General features: G+C 66.1%; 3 protein-coding genes across 3 annotated transcripts in view; 2 read left to right on the plus strand and 1 right to left on the minus strand.

The window, feature by feature from the left end:
• The window catches only part of MS4A10 (membrane spanning 4-domains A10), a gene marked incomplete at both ends in the record, with an annotated part of 15,303 nt that extends 12,916 nt beyond the window's left edge, over positions 1 to 2,387 (plus strand). The window contains 3 exons of the mRNA XM_081098086.1: positions 1 to 98; positions 637 to 747; positions 2,277 to 2,387. The exon at positions 1 to 98 is cut by the window's left edge and continues 34 nt beyond it. Coding sequence (XP_080954212.1) covers positions 1 to 98; positions 637 to 747; positions 2,277 to 2,387 — 320 coding nt within the window. The remainder of the gene's footprint in view (positions 99 to 636; positions 748 to 2,276) is intronic.
• Positions 2,388 to 9,822: 7,435 nt separating this feature from the next.
• Positions 9,823 to 15,285, plus strand: CCDC86 (coiled-coil domain containing 86). The gene is made up of 5 exons (XM_081098365.1): positions 9,823 to 10,631; positions 12,715 to 12,844; positions 14,364 to 14,438; positions 14,547 to 14,654; positions 14,945 to 15,285. The coding sequence occupies exons 1-5, from the start codon at positions 9,874 to 9,876 to the stop codon at positions 15,065 to 15,067; spliced, it is 1,194 nt and encodes a 397-aa protein (XP_080954491.1). The 5' UTR covers positions 9,823 to 9,873; the 3' UTR covers positions 15,068 to 15,285.
• Positions 15,286 to 16,571: 1,286 nt separating this feature from the next.
• PTGDR2 (prostaglandin D2 receptor 2) lies at positions 16,572 to 17,750 on the minus strand (the record flags this gene model as incomplete). Its single annotated transcript, XM_081098921.1, has 1 exon — positions 16,572 to 17,750. The coding sequence occupies one exon, from the start codon at positions 17,748 to 17,750 to the stop codon at positions 16,572 to 16,574; it is 1,179 nt and encodes a 392-aa protein (XP_080955047.1).
• Positions 17,751 to 19,018: the final 1,268 nt, after the last annotated feature.

The raw sequence follows: 19,018 nt of genomic DNA on the forward strand, positions 1-19,018 counted from the left end.
TCCTCTGCGTGCTGGCAGGCCTCTTCGTCCTTGCCAAGGACCTCTTCCTGGAGAGTCCGTTTGAGACCCCGATATGGAGACCGTACCCCAACAGCACAGTGAGTGCCCAGGCCCCGGCCTCCTCAGACTCCCAGGAAAGCGCCCCCTGGGGCGCGGCTGCGAGCAAGTTTCTGGCTCCTCCGGGATCCCCGGCAAAGGTGGGGGGACCTCGGCCAACCTGCTCTCCCCCGTGAGGTGCCCGCAAAGGGTGCTGCCTTCTCGCTGGCCAGCACCACTCCCATCACTGAGACCAACCCCCCCATTACAGAATGGGGCCCTGTAAGCTACACTGCTCTCTCTGAGCTCTGATCTCCCCATCTAAGTGGGGTGCAATGAGGTCATGCCCAGGCCTCCCGCAACCCCCCCGGGAGGGACCCAGGAGGTTCTCCAGCTCACAGACCTTAGGCAAATTCCACCAAAGACCCCTGGGTGCCAGGCACTGGGCGTGGAGCAGTGACAGAGACCGACCTGCTCCAGCCGCACAGCACCCTCCGCCCCAGGCCCACCTCGCTGGCGCTGGCCTCCCCCTGCTGGCTGGTGTGACCCTGCAGGCACCCAGTGAGGCCTCGCCCTGCTCCCCCCTCCCCCCCAACTCAGGTGCACATCCAGAGGCTGCAGCTGGCCCTGCTCTGCCTCACCTGCCTGGAGTTCTTCCTGCTGGGGCCCACGACCGCCGTCGCCTGCCGGGACGACCCCCTGTCTGTGGAGGTGAGGGCTCAGGGAGGGGGCGTCAGACAGGGGTGTGTGAGAGCTCAGCGCAGCCGCAGAGGCAGCCCGCAGCCTGGAGGGAGCGAGGAGGCCCAGGGCAGAGGAGGCCAACTGGAGGTGAAAGATGCGGGGCCACCAAGAGGGAAAAGTCGGGGGCTCCCAGAGCAACAGGCTGCGGTGCTCCCCGCTCGGGAGGCGGGGAGCCCTCATCGGGGAGGCCAGGGGCGGGGGGGGCAGGGCCGGGCAACGGAGACAGAGGGACCGGCAGCGTGGAACAGCGTGTGCAAGGGCCTGGCCCCAGGCCGGGGGAGGTCAGGGAGAGCTGGAGCGGGAGTGGGGCATGGCCGTGGGGGCGGGCACACCGGGGGGGGGAGCACTTTCCATAAACGTAATGTTAGCCGAATCCCTCAGCCACCCTTTGAGGCCGGTCCTTGCTCCCCCATTCTACAGATGAGTAAGCTGAGGCTTAGAGAGGCCAGGCCGCTCCCCAAGGTCAAGCCGCTGGGAAGGAAATCCAGGCCTCGGCCCCAGGCGTGTGCAGCCCGCGGCCGAGCCCTGTGCACACGTGTGAAGGGCAGAGCAGCAGGCTGGGAAGTGGGATCCTACCCCCGCCCCGTCCGCCCTGAGCGGAAGGGCCTTCCTGGGCTCATGTTATTAAAGGAAAAATGCCCTATTATCAGGTGACCTTTGGAACTCTGTACAAACGTGTTCCAGATCCCAGCGGTCCTGCAAACGGGACACTCTGGTTGTGGCCATGGCCGTGCCACCGTCCACTGGGTTTTCTCATAGCACAGACAGGAGGGGTGGCCGGGCCTTATGGCACCACGCAAGCACGTGTCCCCATCACTGCCCGCGCCTGGCAGGGCGCCTGCTCCTCAGGGCATCGGAGGCGGCAGGCGCCTGCAGCACTGGGCCACCCGCTTGTCGGGGTGGGGGACGAGGCCCTGCCTGGCCGCGGGGGGACCGGGGCCGTTCCTGCTTAGGGCACTCGCCGCGCCAGGCGCCGTGCAGACCGCTGCTGGCACGGCCCCGTTCCTGCTGCTGCTGGAACCAGCCCCGGGCCGAGCTCGGCCGCCAGGGACCGCTGCTTCCTCACGCGTCCGGCGCCTGCGATTTGACAGGCGTCTCCCGGGGCTAGAAGCAGGGTCGCCTTCCTTCTGACGCTCTTAGCGTTCGACATGCTCCTAGCATGCATGGCCGCTAGGAGGGACCTTGGGGTGTCCCCTGGCCCGGCCCCACAGGGAAGCAGACAGTGCGACTGACTCGCGTGGGGTCGCCTGCACGCGGGTAGCCGGCCAGAACGAGGGACCAGTCGTCTGAGCCCCGTGGGCCTCTCCCCGCTCCCTTCTCAAGAACGGGGGAGGGGGTGGAGAGAGCCATGCGCCCCCTCCACGGAAGTCCCCCCGTCTTGCCAGCCTCAGTTTCCCCTTCGTCCTGGGGAACGGTCACCAAGGGGGCCAGCAGAAGGTGCTCTGTAAGGGCCACTCGCCCCACGTGCGCGGGGTGGTGACGGTGGCTTCCTTGTGCAGAGGGACGACTTGCCCCGTGTGCCCGATGCGGCGTGGGTGCCCCAGGAGCCGCCCCCATCCTATGAGGACGTGACTGGAGGAGACACGCGGGAGGAGCCACGGCAGAAGTGAAGAGGCCCTGAGCCCAGCCCAGCAGCAGCAGATTCACCTACCCCTCCCCCAGACCCCCCCTGCAAGGGGCCAATGGTGCTCCCAGTTTGGAGAACTGGGTGGCCTGTCCTGGTGGCCAAGGTGGTCGGTGGTCCCCATCCCCTCGGGCACAGAAGGGCCTCCAGGCCCCCACTCCCTCCAGCACCTCAGCACCTGGTTGGCCAGGGCACGGCCAGGCCCTCCCACCCACCCCACCAGCTCAGGAGCAGCCCACGGGGCCCACACCACACCGCCCACCCTCCCTGACGCCTTCCCCCATCGCCGGGGGGTGGGGTGGGGGGGGGCTGGTCTGCGAAGGAGCCAGAGCGGGTTCCCGGCGCCCAGGAGGCCGGGCCTTTGCTAGACTCAACTTGTGAGAGTCTGGGCTCCAGGTCCCTGGGTGCAGGGGGTGCAGCAGCGACGCTGAGTCAGACAGAAACCACGACCGAGTCTGCCCTCCACTGTCCACGCGTCCCTCTGGGCCTCCGTGTCTCCGACCGCACCGTGCGGGGCAGGCGGGGGACGTGAGCACAGACCCCGGGGCCAGCTCTGAGTCAGGAGTCGGTCAGGGATGCTGTGACGTCCTGGCCGCTGCGGTCGCCTGGGAGACGGCAGCCCCGATTCCGCAGCTGCTTGTGCTGAGCGACAGGCGAGGGGAGGGACCGCCTTCCTCCCGTCCCCACGCCCCCGTGTCTCCCCATGAGAAGCAGCTGACCCCAGGACCAGTGTGAGCAGGATGAGAATAAAGCGACGTCCACCTGACCCCACGTCCGTGACCTGTCTGGTCCTCTCTGCCTCCCGCCTCGCTGTGCCCAGCCGCCGGCTTCCTCACGGCGCCACGGGCACCGGCACGCCTGCCCCTGAGCCCCTCCCGCCCCGGCCGGACTCTCCGGGCATTTGCAGAGCCCGCTCCGGGATCCCGGCCACACCGCGCACCTGGGCCAAGGCCGGGGCCACCTAACCCCCTCCTCAACCCAGATGCGGAAAAGGAGGCTGAGGAATGTCAGCTGACGGGGTCGGATGTGGGAGTCGGCGTCAGTGCAGGGGGCTCCCGGGCAGGAGACCCCGTTCCCGCCACAGAATCAGCGGGGCCGAGGGGCCGAGGGTTGGACGGGCCGGAGATCTGAGCAGGAGGCCCAGCCAGCTGGCTCCGTGCCACCTGTGGGCATCCTGGCTGCCACCTGAACTGCAGGGAGTTTCCTGCCACTTCCTGGTGTCCACTGGCAGCGGAGTGCTTGTGAGACCTCACCCAGGGGTGGCCGGGGGGGTGGGGGGTGCTCTACAGGGACTTGGGGACCCTGCTCCCGCCCTAGGCCCTTGGGGGAGTGGTTAAGTCTGCAATGGGGGTGACATTACAGGGTGCAGAGCCGTTCTGGGTGGGAGGGGACGGCCTCCTTCACCCACGCAGGAGGGGAGGTCCTGGGAGGCCCGAGGGAGGGCGCCAATGGGGCGTGGGGGACGGGGGGGGGGGGGACGGGGGGGGGGGGGAGGCTGGGCCAGGAGGGAAGTAGAAGAGCCGGCCCAGCAGGTTCAGGCGGAGGAGGGAGGAAAGCGTTTCCCCACACGGTGGCGCTCGAGTCCAGAAACGCAGCCACTGCTCTCGGCCATGGAGCCCAGTCCTGCTCAGAGTCACAGGCCTGGTGCCCAGCCAGACCCGCCCCTCCCAGCCCGTCCGGCAGGCGGTTCCCTTCCCTCAGCCTCTGCTCCTTCCTCTTGAGTCCAGACTGGTCCCCACTACGTGGTGGTCCCGGGACCAGGGCCTGGCATCACCTGGGAACCGTTAGAAGCTCACCCAGACCCACGGGACAGCCTGTGTTTGGACGCCCGGGCGACGCGGCCCTCACGCAGTCCCGGCGGTGACGGCCCGGGGCCTGGGAGTCTCGGTGATCCTTCTGGAACCGGTCCCACACGCTCTGCCGAGCCCGGGGAGGCCTCGCGCCCACAAGCCCTGTTGCCCCTGCCCCGCGGCCACACTGGGATGCGACACAGATGCCCCCCTTGGGGGCACATCCTTCCCAGGCAGCAAACGTGGCAGCACGAGGGCTCACGGGGAGCCGGGCTGCCCCGGCGGCTCTGGGACCAGGCGCCCCAGCCTCCCCGTGCAGTTCTCCCTGCAGGAGCCACCCCGAGGGTCGAGGGTCGCAGCCAAAGGCGCATTTCCTGGGGTGGGTCCCACAGCCATCGCCTCCGCCTCCAGCCACAGCCAAGGCCATCACCCAGGCCCACCCAGGCTCGGGGTGGGGGAGGTGCAGGCCCCGCAACTGAGGGAAAGGGGGCCGGGGTCACGTGGACGGGAGATGCTGTTGCAGCCACATTTCGGAAATGCAGCCCCCCACCTTCTGCATCCACTTTCCGAACCCGGGGCATCTGCGTCTGCCCCGAGTCGCTTCTCGGGCGGAGCTGAACCGCGGGAGCGCAGTGAGGCCATCTGAGGGTGGGTGACGTTTCATTTTGAGCAGGAAAGAACAGAGCAGACTAACCCTTCGATCGGCCAGCCTCCCCCCCCCCCCCGCCCCCCGCCCCCCGCCCCCCGCATGGAAGGCGCTCGATGACCTGGAATGTTCGCCTTGGGCCTCGTGTTCAGAGAACAGAAGTCCGGCCTGGGCTTCATCCTGTAGGCCGCGTGCCTGCCACACAGAGCAGGGAGGTGTGGGCGGAGCTCCCGCGTGGAGGCAGAGCCCGGACTCAGGTTCTCTCTTGGCCCTGATAAGCCCTTTCATCTCTAAAAAACAGGGGGGCCGGGGTGGCGGGCAGGACCCACGTCCTCACGGGGCTGCGTGATAGTGAAATGATTCCCGCAGACGCCCTCCAGGCTCGCCAGCCGCTCGGGGCAGAAGCTCTGCCATCTCACCTGCCAGGGAAGTTGGGGTGACGCTTCTGGACTCAAAGGTCCCTTTAGGGGACATGGCCTTCGCTGGAGCAGCCTTGGGTGTGAGCGCGGCAGGAGGGCCCGGGCTGCTCTGGCCGCAGCTGGGGAGCCCCAGGGTCCTGAGGCCCCATGAGAAGGACCGAGAACGAAGGTGTTGAATCAGAGGAAAACCTCATCTCGCGGCTCAGTGGGGTTTGGGGCCATCCCGCTGCGGGAGCGCGAGGCCGAGGGAACCGGGCGCCCTGCCCAGGGCAGCCAATGCTGGCCCGGACCCAAGCCCTTCGTGCCCGCAGGCCAAGGGCCTCATCACGGGCTCCTGGCTCACAGCGGCAGGTCTCCCCGGGCTGCCATGGAGGGGTGGGGCCCACCCCGCCCTGCCCGGGGCCCACCCCGCCCCTGGACGGGCCACAGCTGTGAAGAAGCCAGGTGCTAGAGGAAAGGGCCGGGAAGGGAAGGGGGGACGGAGAGGAAGGGAGAGGGCGTGACTCACTGCACAACCGTCATCTTAGGAACTGAAAGCTGTGTGTGCGGACATGGGCGGAGGGGGCGGTGCCTGCTGACCTGTCAAGAGCTCCTTCCAGGCCCCAGGATGAAGGCCCCGCTGTCACCACGGACATGTGTCCAGGGCCGCTCGCTCTGCCGTCTGAACCCAACCCCAGGAGCCGAGCTGCTCACCGCCAGGGGCTGGCGGCAGAGTTCAAGGTGGAGTGTCCTGAGTTCAGGGTCTGCTCGGGACCCTCAGCAAGTCAGGTGGCCTCTCCACCCCTCGCCGCCTACAGACCAGGGCACGCAGTTCCCGCAATCCCGCTCGCTCGGCTCAGCCATCCGCAAGGGACAGTTTGAGATTTAATTGTTTCAAGACCACGTCAGAGCCACTGAGGTGGGACCAGTACGGCCCCGTTCCCTGCTGTGCTCCGGGGCCTCTGGGGATAAACAGCCGATAAACATTTGGTGGGTAAATGAGCGAGAGCGAGCTGGGCCGCTGCCCGGCGTGGGCGCCATGCACGGCGCCTGCATTTCTGGGGCTCGGGCCAGGAATCCGTGTTTCCGTAGCCCCCCCGCCCGCCCCCCGGATGGCTGATGCTTACCAAAGTTTGGGAAACATTGCTATTGCCCGGCCGGCGTGGCTCCGTGGTTGAGCGTTGGCCTGTGAACTAGGAGGTCAGGGTTCGATTCCCGGTCAGGGCACAGGCCGGGTTGCGGGATCCATCCCCCAGTGTGGGGCGGGCAGGAGGCACACGATTCATGATTCTCTCTCATCATGGATGCTTCTCTCTCCCTCTCCCTTCCTCTCTGAAGTCAATTAAAAAGAAAAAAGGTAGCAGCTCTGCAGACAGGCAGCCTCGGTGTGGGTCCTAATGCTACCACCTGTGTGCTGTGTGACCTTGACAAGTGTCCCGGCCTCTCTGTGCCTCCGTTTCTTTAGTGTAAAATGGGAGGAGTAACAACAGCGCCCGCTTCACAGGGCCCCCGAGGAGGGGGAGTCTGTCCTGCAGGGCACGGGAAGAAGCCTGGCGTTGCTGCCCATTGTTGTAGGGGGTCCCTCCTTCCAGGGCTGAGACCAGGATTGAAGTGCAGACAGTCTATTCACAGAATGAGCGGCCAGGCGATCCTAGCAGGCAGGCAGGGCTCGCTGGGTCTCTGGGGGACTGCGGAGACCCCAGGACCCTTCCTCCGAGGGCGGGGGGCTGGGATGCTCATGTGGACAGCAAAGGAGTGTCAGGGGCCAGGGGCCCAGCAGCCACTGCCACGCCGGCCTTCTGAGGTAGCCGGGCGTCGTGCCCCCCCCCCCCCGACACACACACACATGTATGAGGACCTGGGAGGATCAGGCGAGAGCAGAGCATCCTGGGCCGGAGTTCACCGCTGCCCGGGTTAACAGTGGCTCCACAGGATGCGAGGGACACCCCAGGGCCCTGTCTGTAACACATCTCCCCTCACACCCCCCTGGCGGGCGCCTGGATTGCTCTCTAAGGCAGTGGTTCTCAACCTTGGCTGCACATTAGAATCCTCTGGGAATCTCTTAAAAATCATCAGGATTAAAAAAAAAGATTCCCAGGTGATTCTAATGTGCAGCCAAAGTTGTGAGAACCACTGCTCTAAGGTGTTTGAGCAGGGCTGGGGCAGGGCTGGGGCAGGGCCGGGGCGGGGGGGAGGGGGGGGGAGCCCAGGGGCAGGGAGCCAGCGGGCCTGAGGCGGGCAGAGGCGGGGTGGTGTCCGGTCTGGTCACACGTGCCGGGCGTGGCTGCCGGTGGCTGGCCTTTCGGGTCTCCGGCAGGTGCAGGACTTTAAGGAACCGAGAGCTGGGGCTGGAGGAGCTGGGCGAGGACCAGCCAGGCTGCTTCTGCATCGGGCACCAGAGCCAGGGGCCAGGGTCTAACACCCGAGCGGGCGGCCCAGGATGCAGTTACTCCGATGACAGGGAGGGCATTGGAGAGACCGTGCCCCGCCTTACCCTGGGAGGCGGCCTGTGTTGCTGAGTGGCACAGCCAGGGAGGGCGGGGTGTTAGGGATCCTCAATCCACTTCTTCCGCCCGGCCAAGGGTGAACCTGACTGGGCGGGGGGTGGGGGTGAAGGATTTAGAACAGACAGACAAGAGGATACAAGCTGGGTCTCCGCGGGACGCTGCTTCTCTGATGGAGACAGCGCCAGCGCCCGCAAGCCGAGTCTTCATTTTATACCGGATTCCACGAGGCATAGTGAGGGCGTGGTCAAGATGTTAACAATGTTCTAACCCACTCAATGACACGCACCTGAACTCTCTCAAGCCCACATCACGCAGCCAAGCGGGACCACAGGTTCGGACCATAAGGTCGAGCTCACAGCCACAGCCTTTGGCTATAATTGTGCTGGGAGGGCTCTGCCCTCCAAGCTGGGACTTGCACGTGGCCACGAGAGGACCGTGCCCTCTCTTCAGTCGGAGACTTGAACCTGTCCCAACGCTGTAGCCGCGCCCCACATTCCTCCTCCAGGACCCTTCGTCTGAGCCTCCTCATCTCCTCCTTGACCAGCGGTCAGGGGGGGCTGGCTCCCTCCGACCCTGCAGCTGACTCGGCAGGTGGGAGCTGTGCTCCGCGCTGAGGCCCAGGACACCTGCCCTGCCCTTGGCCTCTGCCTCCCCACCACCCCACCGCATCCTTGAATAACTTCCCAGGCCCCCGTCCAACCCCTCCGATGGAGAAACAAAGAAGCCAGGGGCCGTTGGGACAGGAGCCCTGGGACCCCAGAGGGCCATTCCCAGGCAGGTCTAAGAATAGCCCTGGAGGAGAGCCGGGATGCAGTTGGGCCACTTCCAAGATGTTCTTCCTAAGAAAGACTCCAAACCCTTCCTGGCCTCATGCAAAGGGGAGGAGGCAGGTCTTACCCTGGGACACGGCCACTGGCCGCAAGGACGCTCAGAGGCCATCCACCCTGTTGCTGGAACTGGGGCCGAAGGGGCACCTGAGAGGGGATGCAGCCTGGCTGAGGGCCCAGGTGAGCCAGGACAAAGGGGGTGCGTCTTATCGGTACCTCAACTTCACCCATAAATGTTGCAAACGTTGAAAAGGGAGGGCCATAAGTTTTATTTAATTTTTTAAAAAAATATATTTGGCCCTAGCTGGTTTGGCTCAGTGGATAGAGCATCAGCCTGCAGACTGAAGGGCCCCAGATTCGATTCTGATCAAGGGCACATGCCTGGATTTCGGGCTTGATCCCCAGTAGGGGATGTGCAGGAGGCAGCCAATCAATGATTCTCTCTCATCATTGATGTTTCTCTCTCTCTTTCCCTCTCCCTTCCTCTCTGAAATCAATAAAGATATATTAAATATATATATATATTTGTATTGATTTCAGAGAGAATGGGAGAGGGAGAGAAACATCAATGATGAGAATCCTGGGTGGGCTGCCTCCTGCACGCCCCCTACCGGGGATCCCGCGCAACCCTGGCACGCGCCCTTTGCCAGAATCAACTCAGGACCCTTCAGTCTGCAGGCCCGCGCTCTGTCCACTGAGCCAAACCAGCCAGAGCTAGAGAAAAGAAGGCGAGGGTGTGCACATTTAACCCACAGCTCAGGACGAAGAGATCGCCCGCCGCCAGGCCCTGCCAGGTCACCTTCCCTCGGGCAGGGAGGAGTGCTCCCACAGGGTCCGTGCACTGAGCCCGTGCAAGGCCGCCCACGCGGGACATGAAAACACTGAGGCCAGAGGGCGGCCCCTACCCAGTTGCCCAGGAGTGGGTTAGCGGCCAAGTTTTCACCCAGCCTGGCCTGCGGGTTCCCTGGATCTTCTCCCAGTTCTCTTCTCTCCCGGAAATGGGTCTCCCTGCCCCTCCGCGGCTGCGCACTCTCTCCCCTTCTGCAAACAGCAGGAAAGGCCACCGCGACCTCAAGCTAGAAAGCCATCACACGAAAATACGCCACAGCGCTCTGCGCATGCGCCTGGTAAGCCCCGCCCCTCCGGCCGCCAACCCGGCTCTGCGCCCAAAACAAACATGGCCGTTTTGGCTACGGACGCTTCCGCCCAGCACAAACATGGCGCCGTCCTGACGTCATAGGACGGCGCCGGCCGCCCCGGAGACTGCACGTGTGCTGGGGTTTGGGAAATTTCCCGGCTGGGCTATGGATACCCCGCTGAGGCGCAGCCGGCGGCTGGGAGGCCCGAAGGCCGAGCCTCCCGAGAGCCTCACCGCAGCTCCGCGGGCGAGACGAGCCCTTGCGGAATTCGAGTCGAGCCTGGAAGAAACGAGGCAGCCCGCGTCTCCTCGGCGTGTGCAGCAACCCGGCCTGGGGTCCCCCCGACGTCAGCCCGAGACACGCCCGGGGTCGCCCAGCCTAGGGCAGGGGGCAGGCCTGGGGTCCCCCCGGAGGGAGCCGGGCCCGGGCCCAGGGTCCCCCCAGGACCAGCAAGGTCCAGACCCGGAGTCTCCCCGCAGACAGCCAGCGTCGAGTCCTGAGCGCCCCCGACAGGAGCCCAAGCCAGGCGGGGAGTCCCCGCAGGTCCTCGGGAGCCGCGGAGGCCCGGGCGCGAGGCTGGCGCCGCGTGCGGAAGAGCTGGTCCGGCAGCCCCTCCAGCATCAGCCGTCGGGGCCTGGGTCCCCGGAACCTCACCCCGGTCAGCAAGCGCCGGGCCCGGAGCCCTCGCCGCCACCGCAGGAGCCGGCACCCCAGCCCCCCGGCGCCCCCCGGGGCCAGCGCCTGCCGAGCCAGCCACCGCCGGCCCGGGAGCTGGCGAGCGACGGCCTTTGCCCAAAGGAGGGGACAGGACCTTCAGCCCGGGCCCCGGCGCCCAAGAAGCGGAAGGAGGAGGCGGAGGTTCCCATCGTCCCGAAGGGAAAGCCCAAGTCGGGGCGGGTGTGGAAGGACCGCGCCAAGAAGAGGTACAGCGGGCGGGGAGCGCCGGGCGTGGCGGGTGGGTCCCCCGGTTCCGGGCAGGTGCCGCCTGGAGACAGCCTCCGGGTTGGAAACGGGTGGTGATCCTGAGAAGGTGGCGGAAGCCCTGGTTCCTCCCGGCCCCTGGCCTCCCCTGCAGGCCTCACGTGTGAATTCATGCAGCAGGCGGTTCTGCACCTTTGTCTGCCCTCTGCAGCGGGAGGCAGAAGCCAGTACGCCGCCATGACTTGCTGAAGCGGAGGGGCCTGCGCCCGCCCACTTCATGCTACAGTCATGTGTCTTTGTGATCCGGTGTTAGTAAACGGGGCAGGCTAGCGCTGGCCGGGGGTGAGCCTTTCCAACGGGGACCCGCATGCATCCTGCGTGTGGTCTGCACACGAGCCCTGGGAAGCAGCCGGTTTAGCCTCCTCTCACATACCGGGATCCTCTTCACGTTACATGTGAGGAAACGGGCTCTGCAGAGAGACGGGGTGCGCAGACCGCAGGAGGCCGGGTGGAAGCAGAGAAACCGGGAAAGAGGCCGTCGCACTAGCATTAAAACACCTTCAGGGGCTGCAGGCAGGTCTTGTGGGTTAGGGCATAAAGGCCCCGGAATTGATGCCTGGGACCTTCGAGGAAGCAGCTGCAGTGGCCGGGGAGTGAGCCCAGAGGCCGGGAGGGCGGCCGTCGCTGCCGGAGGCCTGGCTGCAGCCCACCATCCCGGCTCATGCCAGATGCCGCCTCTGCACTGTGCTCCGTGGACGGGCCTGTCCCTTCTCTGAGGGTGGCGTTTATTGAGCACCTACTATGTGCAGAGCACTGTGCTAAGGGCTTCAGCTCTGCCTCAGCGACCCTCCCACCAGCCTTCGGGATGGGAACAGCTCTCGTCTCCATTTCCCGCGTGAGGTGCCGAGACTCAGAGAGCCCTTTCCCGCCCCAGGCCTGGCCGTCATCCCACAGGGGCTGGTTCAGGCCTCGGAACCCAGGCCTGCCTTCCCTCCACCTCCAGGTAAAGCGATGCTCTGGAACCGCAGGGCCCAACACCTTAGCCACTGCCACGTGCGGCCATTTAAATTTAAATGGATTAAAATGAAATACAGTTAAAGATTCATTTCCTCAGTCACACCAGGCCCATTTGAGGCGCTCAGCAGCCAGTGTGACTGCTGGCGTCCGTGTTCAACAGCGTGAATGTAGAGCGTTGCGACCGTGACCGAAAGTTCTGCTCTGGCTGCGTGCCAGGTCCCCGCTGCCCGGGCTGCGCAGACCCCGCTTTGGGGCAGGAGGAAGTGCATCCCGAGCCCCATTCTGTGCACAGGAGGCCAGGTCGGCGGCAGCGGGCCTTGTGGAGGGGAGAGGGGCAGGGAGGGGCATGTCGGGTCAGAGCAGGCCCAGTGGGGGAGCAGGACAGAACCAGCCTGGAGGCGGGCAGGTGTGGGGTGAAGGGACAGACTGTGTGCCGTACTCGCGTGGAGCAGGACGGGGAGAAGACGGCCCAGAAGAGCTGGACTGACCCTTCCCGGGGACGGCGTTTGGCGCCGGGCAGGACCCCGACCTGCGTGTCACGGCACCTTGCAGTGAGCCTTCGCCAGAGGTGACCTTTCCTCCCATGGCTCGTGTCACCCTCGCACGTCAGAAACTCGACTCCCCTGGTCACCTCGAGCCTGCGCTGCGCCGTGCCCACCTTCCTCTTGGAGAGAGAGGTTCCGGACGTGACAGAGGACGGTGCCCGTCCACGCCGCCCGGAGGGAGGAGCCCTCTCCAGGGCACCCCTGCCCGGCCGGCCGGCGCTTGGGGGAAGCAGCAGGGTCTCCTGGCAGAGGCTGGGCCTGGACTTGGTCACAAGCAGCGGTTCATTCGGGAGCGGGGGCCGGGCTTGCTCCTCTGAAACGGACAGAACAGGAGGCCCCGCCTCAGAGGCTTAAGACGCGGCAGGCAGCCCGAGGGGAGCCCTTGCCTGCCCCGGGTCCGACCTGGGGGGCGGGTCCAACCTGGGGGGACGACTGCCCGCAGGCAGGCAGGTGGGGGTGGCTCTGACGGTTGGAGGAAAGAGCCGGGTGCAGCGCAGGACCCCACGAGCCCCTCTGCCCCCAGGTTCTCCCAGATGGTGCAGGACAAGCCCCTGCGCACCTCCTGGCAGCGGAAGATGAAGGAGCGGCAGGAGCGGAAGCTGGCCAGGGACTTCGCCCGGCACCTGGAGGAGGAGAAGGAGAGGCGCCGGCAGGTGAGGGCGGAGCCAGTGTCTGCTGGGAGGGGGGCGGGGGGCTCGCGCAGGTGCCCAGGGAGAGGCTGGCGGCCTTTCTGGAGCCCGAGGGTGGCAGGGGCCTGCCCGGGGGCGGAAGCGCAGTCTGGGACCACAGGGCAGGGGAGCCAGTGGGCTGTCCAGTGTAGCCCGGGCTCTGCGCGGCCCAAGGATGGGGGAGGCCGGGAGGAAGCCCCGTGCCCACTGGTGGGAGGCGGAGGACGCTCAGTGAGATGGCGCCGGGCCCTGCTCGGGTGGGGAAGCCTTTCCCCGATTGTCTCTGTCGCTTTCCACGAGGCGGCTGCCACACGTCGCACCGTGGATGCCCACGCTTCCCCCAGTTAGCTCCCCGATACTCTCCCAGGGCCACGCATGCCCGTTGGAGGCTCACGCCCAACCTCTCCGTCTCGGGGACGCCACAGTGGGCCACACAGAGAAATGAGGCCGTGGCGTTCAGCGGTGACGCCCACCAGGACCAGGGCTCCCCCGGGACACCCCCACCTGGTGATCCCAGGGTACAGGAGGCATCAAATCCCGTGCCCCAGGCTCTGGACTCTGCCGAGGGGAGGGGGCCCGTTACTCAGTGTCTGTACCGGCTTCAATCGCCCCAGCGCCTGAGGTCCTTAGAAGGAGAGGCTGTCGCCTGCGCTGAGGCCTTATCTCACTTCCTATGCAGCCGGCTCCCTCTTGGGCAAGAGGCCTCCTCGCTGTGCCTTCGCACCGTGTTCCTGTCCCGCCCCGCCCAGACCTGCCTGGGAGCCCAAGTCTCACTTCCCATTTCTCACTGGGGCCCAGGCCACGCCTGCCCGCTCAGTTCCCAAAGCCCAGAGCGGCCCCTGGCCCTGCAGCAGCCCGGAGTCCACCCCACCCCGGCCCAGCAGGACGGCAGTGAGCAAAGCTGGAAACCTACTTCCATTCCCAGACAGTCTCCCTCTACATCCACCTGCTGGGCTCCCAGTGGCCGGGCGCCGCAGGCCGACTCCACTCGCCCCCCTCACTCCCCCGAACACGCGTAGGTGGGCGTTCTCGTTGTAAAGACGGCGAAGCACAGAGGTTAACTACACGGTCACCCTTTAAGAAGTAGCCGCGCCAGGATTCGAACCAGAGCCTCTTTCCTGCGGCCTCCACCCTTCCCAGCCCCACACCTGGGCACCTGGACTTCAGGGGCAGAGGGTGGGGTGAGGGGACCGGCCCCCTCCTCCCAGGGGCCTCTCTACAGGTGCCTGAGTTTCCCAGTGGGGAGCACCGTGTCTGAGTCCCCGCAGCCGCCTAAGCCTCTGTCCTCAGCTGCCTGCCCAGGCGCCCACCTTCTCGGGTGGAGTCAGGACCTCCCCCCACGGCGGTCCCATGGGCCCTCCACCCGCCCACCCCCAGGATCCGGGAGACAAGGTCCCCCCCCCCCCCGGGAACTCTGCCAGCTCTCCCTTGGGTGCCTGAGTGCCCAGGGCTGCCTCACCCAGACCCACGTCTTACCCCCCCCCTCCCCCTCCCGTGCACCCAGGAGAAGAAGCAGCGCCGCGCCGAGAACCTGAAACGCCGCCTGGAGAATGAGCGCAAGGCCGAGATCGTCCAAGTGGTGAGTGGCGCCCGTCCCTGCCCCCTGCCCTCCCTCCCCAGGCCTCCCTCTCCCTGGGGAGCAGGGGGAGACTCCAGCCTCATCGCTGCTTTGCCCTCGCACCCCCAGATCCGAAACCCCGCCAAGCTCAAGCGGGCGAAGAAGAAGCAGCTGCGCTCCATCGAGAAGCGGGACACGCTGGCCCTGCTGCAGCAGCTGCCCCGGGCGGCAGCCAAGGTCTGAGCGGTGCCAGCCACACGCCTCTGCTGGGCCCACACTCCCACTCCGGCTCCGTGGGCGGGACCCACTCTGGATGGGGCCCTGAGCCTCTGGGACTCTCAGGCAGGTCTCTGTGAGACAGCCCAGGGGGAGCCGGGCCCTGGCAGAGGTTGGGGGACCGGGGGAGGGTCAGCTCCCTCCCCTCCTTCCCCAAGTGCCTTCAAGCCCAGGAGAGCCCGTTCTTCTGCCTCCTCGGGGAGCTGGTGCCTGAAGGGTGACTCCCCCAAATGTGCATGTTTTGTCTCAAGGTCCGGGCCCGTCCCAGACCAGGAGGCCGGCAGGGAGAACCCAGCTCCCCATCCCTTCCTGAGCTGCTGGGCACCTCTGCACCCACTGAGCCCAGCTCACCCACTTGCAACACTGAAAGGTGAAAAGGGGAGGTTGCAGGGTTCCCCTCCAGCCCCTCTCCTGTACCAGCCTCTGCAGAAGCCCCAAAGATGTGCCGAACTCACGCCCATCCAGTCTACAAGCATATTTATTGAGCACCTGCTGTATACAGGCACAGCACAGGTGCCAGGGAATGCAGATGAGTCGCTGCCCAGGAGCTCTCACTCCCACGGAGCGAACAATAAACAGTGTGTTGCGCGGCAGGTGGCAGCAGTGCAGTGACTAAAGCGGGAGGGGCCTGGGCGAGAGGTTCCGACGGATGTCTGTCTGTCAGCTGTACGGCGGCTGTTCAGTTTGCCAGGCACCTGCTGTGGGCTGCCCTGCCTGGTCCTGGGAGTGAGCAGTAAACCTGCCCAGACTCCAGGGGCCCAGCCAGGGGGTGGCACAGGGAGCATGGGCTCTTCCACTAATGCTTCGCCCCCAAACGTGCTGGCACCAGCTCTGCGCCAGGCCCCGGGATGCAGAGTCGAATGTGCGGTCTGACCTCGAGTCCCCGGGAGGCGGAGGAAGGAGACCCGCTGTCCCGGGCACACAGGCCCCTGTGTGGTCGGAGGTGGGCGCTGCAAGGCTCTTGGTGACCAGCATTGCCCGCGCAGCGTGCCATGGGACAGCAGGCACCCAGAGGTGCACGTTAGGTAGGGATACGGGCTGTGACCTGCAGCTGCTGTGCACATGAAAATACTCCAGACTGAGGAGCATCCGTGAAGACACCCACTGCACATGGCTAGCCTAGTTCCCAAACACTTGACCACAGCTCCCCTTTGCTTCTCCACCTTTCACACTGAACAATGCTGGGCCAGCGGGTGGAGATGGGGCCCCCACAGTCACCTCTCACTGCTACATAGTAACTGAGCAAGTGAGCGCGGTGGTCAGCGGGCGGACTCCACTCTGGGCAGGTCACACCGCCCTGCACCTCCATTTGCGCGTCTGTAGCAACGGCTGAAAGGACGCATCCTCCAGAATGTGGGCAGGGCGCCCGGCTCAACATTGCTCCTCAGCCCTAGACTGGAACAGGGCTTCCAACGTTACTCCTCTGCTCCAAAACCACCTCACTGGTTTCTGTAAAAGAACCCGCCCCCTCCTCCCAAACCTGGTAAAGTTGAGCTCCAATGATTCGCGCCCTGTGTCTGTAGGGCGTCCTGCCCTAGTTGGAGGAGTCTTAGGATCTTAGCCCCACGTGGTGGGTGGACCCGCGGCACCGACTGGGACATCGCCTCCTGGGCTTGTTAGCAACGCAGATCTCAGCGCCCGCCCGGCTGCTGGCAGACTGCACGGGGGTCCCTAGGCAGCGCGCAGGGAGGTAGGTGTGCGTGGCTGTTGCTGAAAAGGCTTCACTGAGCCACGCGGGCACTTTAAAATCCAGACTCCCGGGCCTGCCCCTGGGACACGATCTCCGGGGCCGCGGCCGGGGATCTGAATTTTAACGCCCGTGCCTCCCGGATGCCTGCGCTGGTGCCTTGCAGGGGGACGGCGATGCCGGCCGCGCCTCTAATCCGAGGTGTTGCTCAACTCCCGGTTCAGGGGGCCCCTCTCCTGGGGTCCCCGGCCCTTCGCGGGCGGCGCCGCGCGGACTCCGCGCAGCCAGCCCAGCAGGCGCGCAGGCCGGGGGGCGCCGAGGGCGCGCGGGGCGGGGGCGGCGGAGGAGGAGCGTCGGCGGCTGCCCGCGCCCAGCTCGCCGTCCTCCACCAGCACGCTCTCCAGGACGCTGCGCAGGGAGCGCCGCAGCTTGCGCAGCATGTCGGGGCAGGTGAGCACGTAGAGCAGCGGGTTGACCACGCTGTTGAAGAAGGCCAGGCTGGTGACGAAGGGCAGCCCGCGCCACACCAGCGGCCGCAGCGCCGGGTCGCCGTGCGAGCGCGCCTCCAGGAGGCTGAAGACGTGGTAGGGCCCCCAGCAGAGCGCGAAGGCCGCCACCACGGCCGCCACCAGGCGCACGAAGCGGCCCGAGCGCCGGCGGCCGCGGTGGCGCAGCTGCGCGCTCACGGCCAGGTGGCTGGCGGCGATGATGGCCAGCGGCGCCAGGAAGGCCAGCAGGAACTTGCTGACGGCCAGGGCCACCTGGCGCGCGTTGCACGTGGCGTCGTGGTCGGGCCCGGGGTGGAGGAGCAGCAGGTTGTAGTAGCACATGATGCGCCCGTCCCGCCGCGGGATGGTGTCCCGGAACACGTAGTAGGGCACCGTGTTGAGCGCCGCCAGGGCCCAGAGCGCCAGGCACACCTTGTGGGCCGCCGCCACCGTGCGGTGGTTCTGCGCCCACACGGGCCGCAGCGCCTGCAGGCAGCGGTCCAGGCTGATGGCGCTGAGCAGGAAGCCGCTGGCGAACATGTTGAGGAAGAAGACGGAGGAGTGCAGCTTGCAGAAGGTGGTGCCCAGCTCCCACGAGTGGCCCACGGCCAGGAAGTAGGTGAAGAAGGGCAGGCTGGCGGCGGCCAGCAGGTCGGACAGCGCCAGGTGCAGCACCCAGGTGGTGACCACGGTCTGGCGCATGCGGCAGCCCACCAGGAAGAGCACCAGGCCGTTCTCCGCCAGGCCCAGCAGCGACGCCAGCCCGTGCAGCAGCGCCGACGCGTGGTCCATGTAGCGGATGCTGGAGTTGCTGTGGCTCTGGAGGCGGCTCATGTGCTCCAGGAGCGGGCAGAGCGGCTTCGCGGTGACGTTGGCCAACATGCTGGGCGCTGCCCTGCAGAGAAGCAGGCACGGAGGTGGGCGGCGCAGGGCAACAGGGGACCCTGGCCAGGAGACGGGGCCTGACTCACGGATGTGCTTGGCGAGGCCCCTGGGATCGGAAGTGATGAGAGACGTCTCAGCTCCCCTACTGCTGACCGTGCAGCCTCCCTCTGGGCAACATGCCTGTCCGTCATAACGTGACCGCGCTCAGAGCGTGGTTGGGAATGAATGAGCTAATACAGAAGCATGTGGAGCAGGGCCGGCCCACAGCAACCCCACATGGATGTCAGCGTGGTTGTCGTTATGAGGCAGATGCCTACGCTCACGTGGAGACATGGGAACAAGGTCGGGCCAGGAAGGACCCCTTCCCCCCGCCCCCGACCCGGGAGAACGAGCGCGGCTGAGGCCTCCCCTCAAGGCAGGAGGGCTCAGCGGGCCTGGGGATGGACAAACGGACGGACGGAGCCTGTGCCTTTAAGGGATGTCGTCCCTCCCCCACCCACAGCAGCCTCTGACCTTGTGTCTCTGCAGTCTCCTTGGGGCCCTTTGCTCCCACAGTGGCGGCTGGTTGGGTGTGTTGACAGTAAATAATGGAGGCGGCCCCCCCTCTGATGGTTGAAGAGGAACTAAGATAAGAGCGGGGAGCGCAGTGCAGGAGGAACTACCTGCTGGGCCTCCCGCAGAGACCCCTCCCCGGCCGGGTGGGAGCCCCAGGAAGCCCCGCCTGTTCATTCATTTGTTCACTGGGCCGTGCACTCGGGCAACAGATGCTGCCTGAGCAGCTATTCCGGGAATCGCTGGAGAAGCCAGCCTCGCAGGTGTGCAGGCCCCCGAGATGTGCACGCCCACAGCCTCACGGACAACCTGACTCCATCTGATGTGAGGGCCCAGGAGGCTGAGGGACTGGGGCTGCCTGGACCACGCCCGGAGTCGGGGGCGGGGCGGGGGGGGGGAGGGCTCAGGTTGCTCCGGCCCCCACAGCACGCCAGGACTGTGGTAGGTTTCTTACACGGATGCGCTCCTGCTTACTGCACTGCAAGAAAGCTGCCAGAACTTCTCTCCATTCCATTTTGCAGATGAGAAGACTGAAGCGCGAGTGTTTAAATAACTTGCCCCAAAGCCACCGAAACCATAGAGACAAGCAGAGAAGTACAGTTCAGCGCTCAGCCGCGTCCTTCCCTCTCCCTCTGCCCCGGGTCAGAGATGATGGAGGGAGAAGAGAAGGAAGTGGGGGGAGGGTACCCCTCTCCCTAGGGAAGCGCTGTTGG

The sequence above is a fragment of the Myotis nattereri genome (assembly GCF_964212035.1).
Source record: "Myotis nattereri genome assembly, chromosome: 9".
NCBI classification, from domain to species: Eukaryota; Metazoa; Chordata; class Mammalia; order Chiroptera; family Vespertilionidae; genus Myotis; species Myotis nattereri.

Excerpts from the sequence above, each read along its gene's own strand:
- CCDC86 (XM_081098365.1), top strand. The coding sequence starts at position 9,874 with ATGGATACCCCGCTGAGGCGCAGCCGGCGGCTGGGAGGCCCGAAGGCC. Across the intron at positions 10,632-12,714 it reads AAGGACCGCGCCAAGAAGAG|GTTCTCCCAGATGGTGCAGG; the intron begins GTACAGCGGGCG and ends CTCTGCCCCCAG. Across the intron at positions 14,655-14,944 it reads TGCCCCGGGCGGCAGCCAAG|GTCCGGGCCCGTCCCAGACC; the intron begins GTCTGAGCGGTG and ends TTTTGTCTCAAG.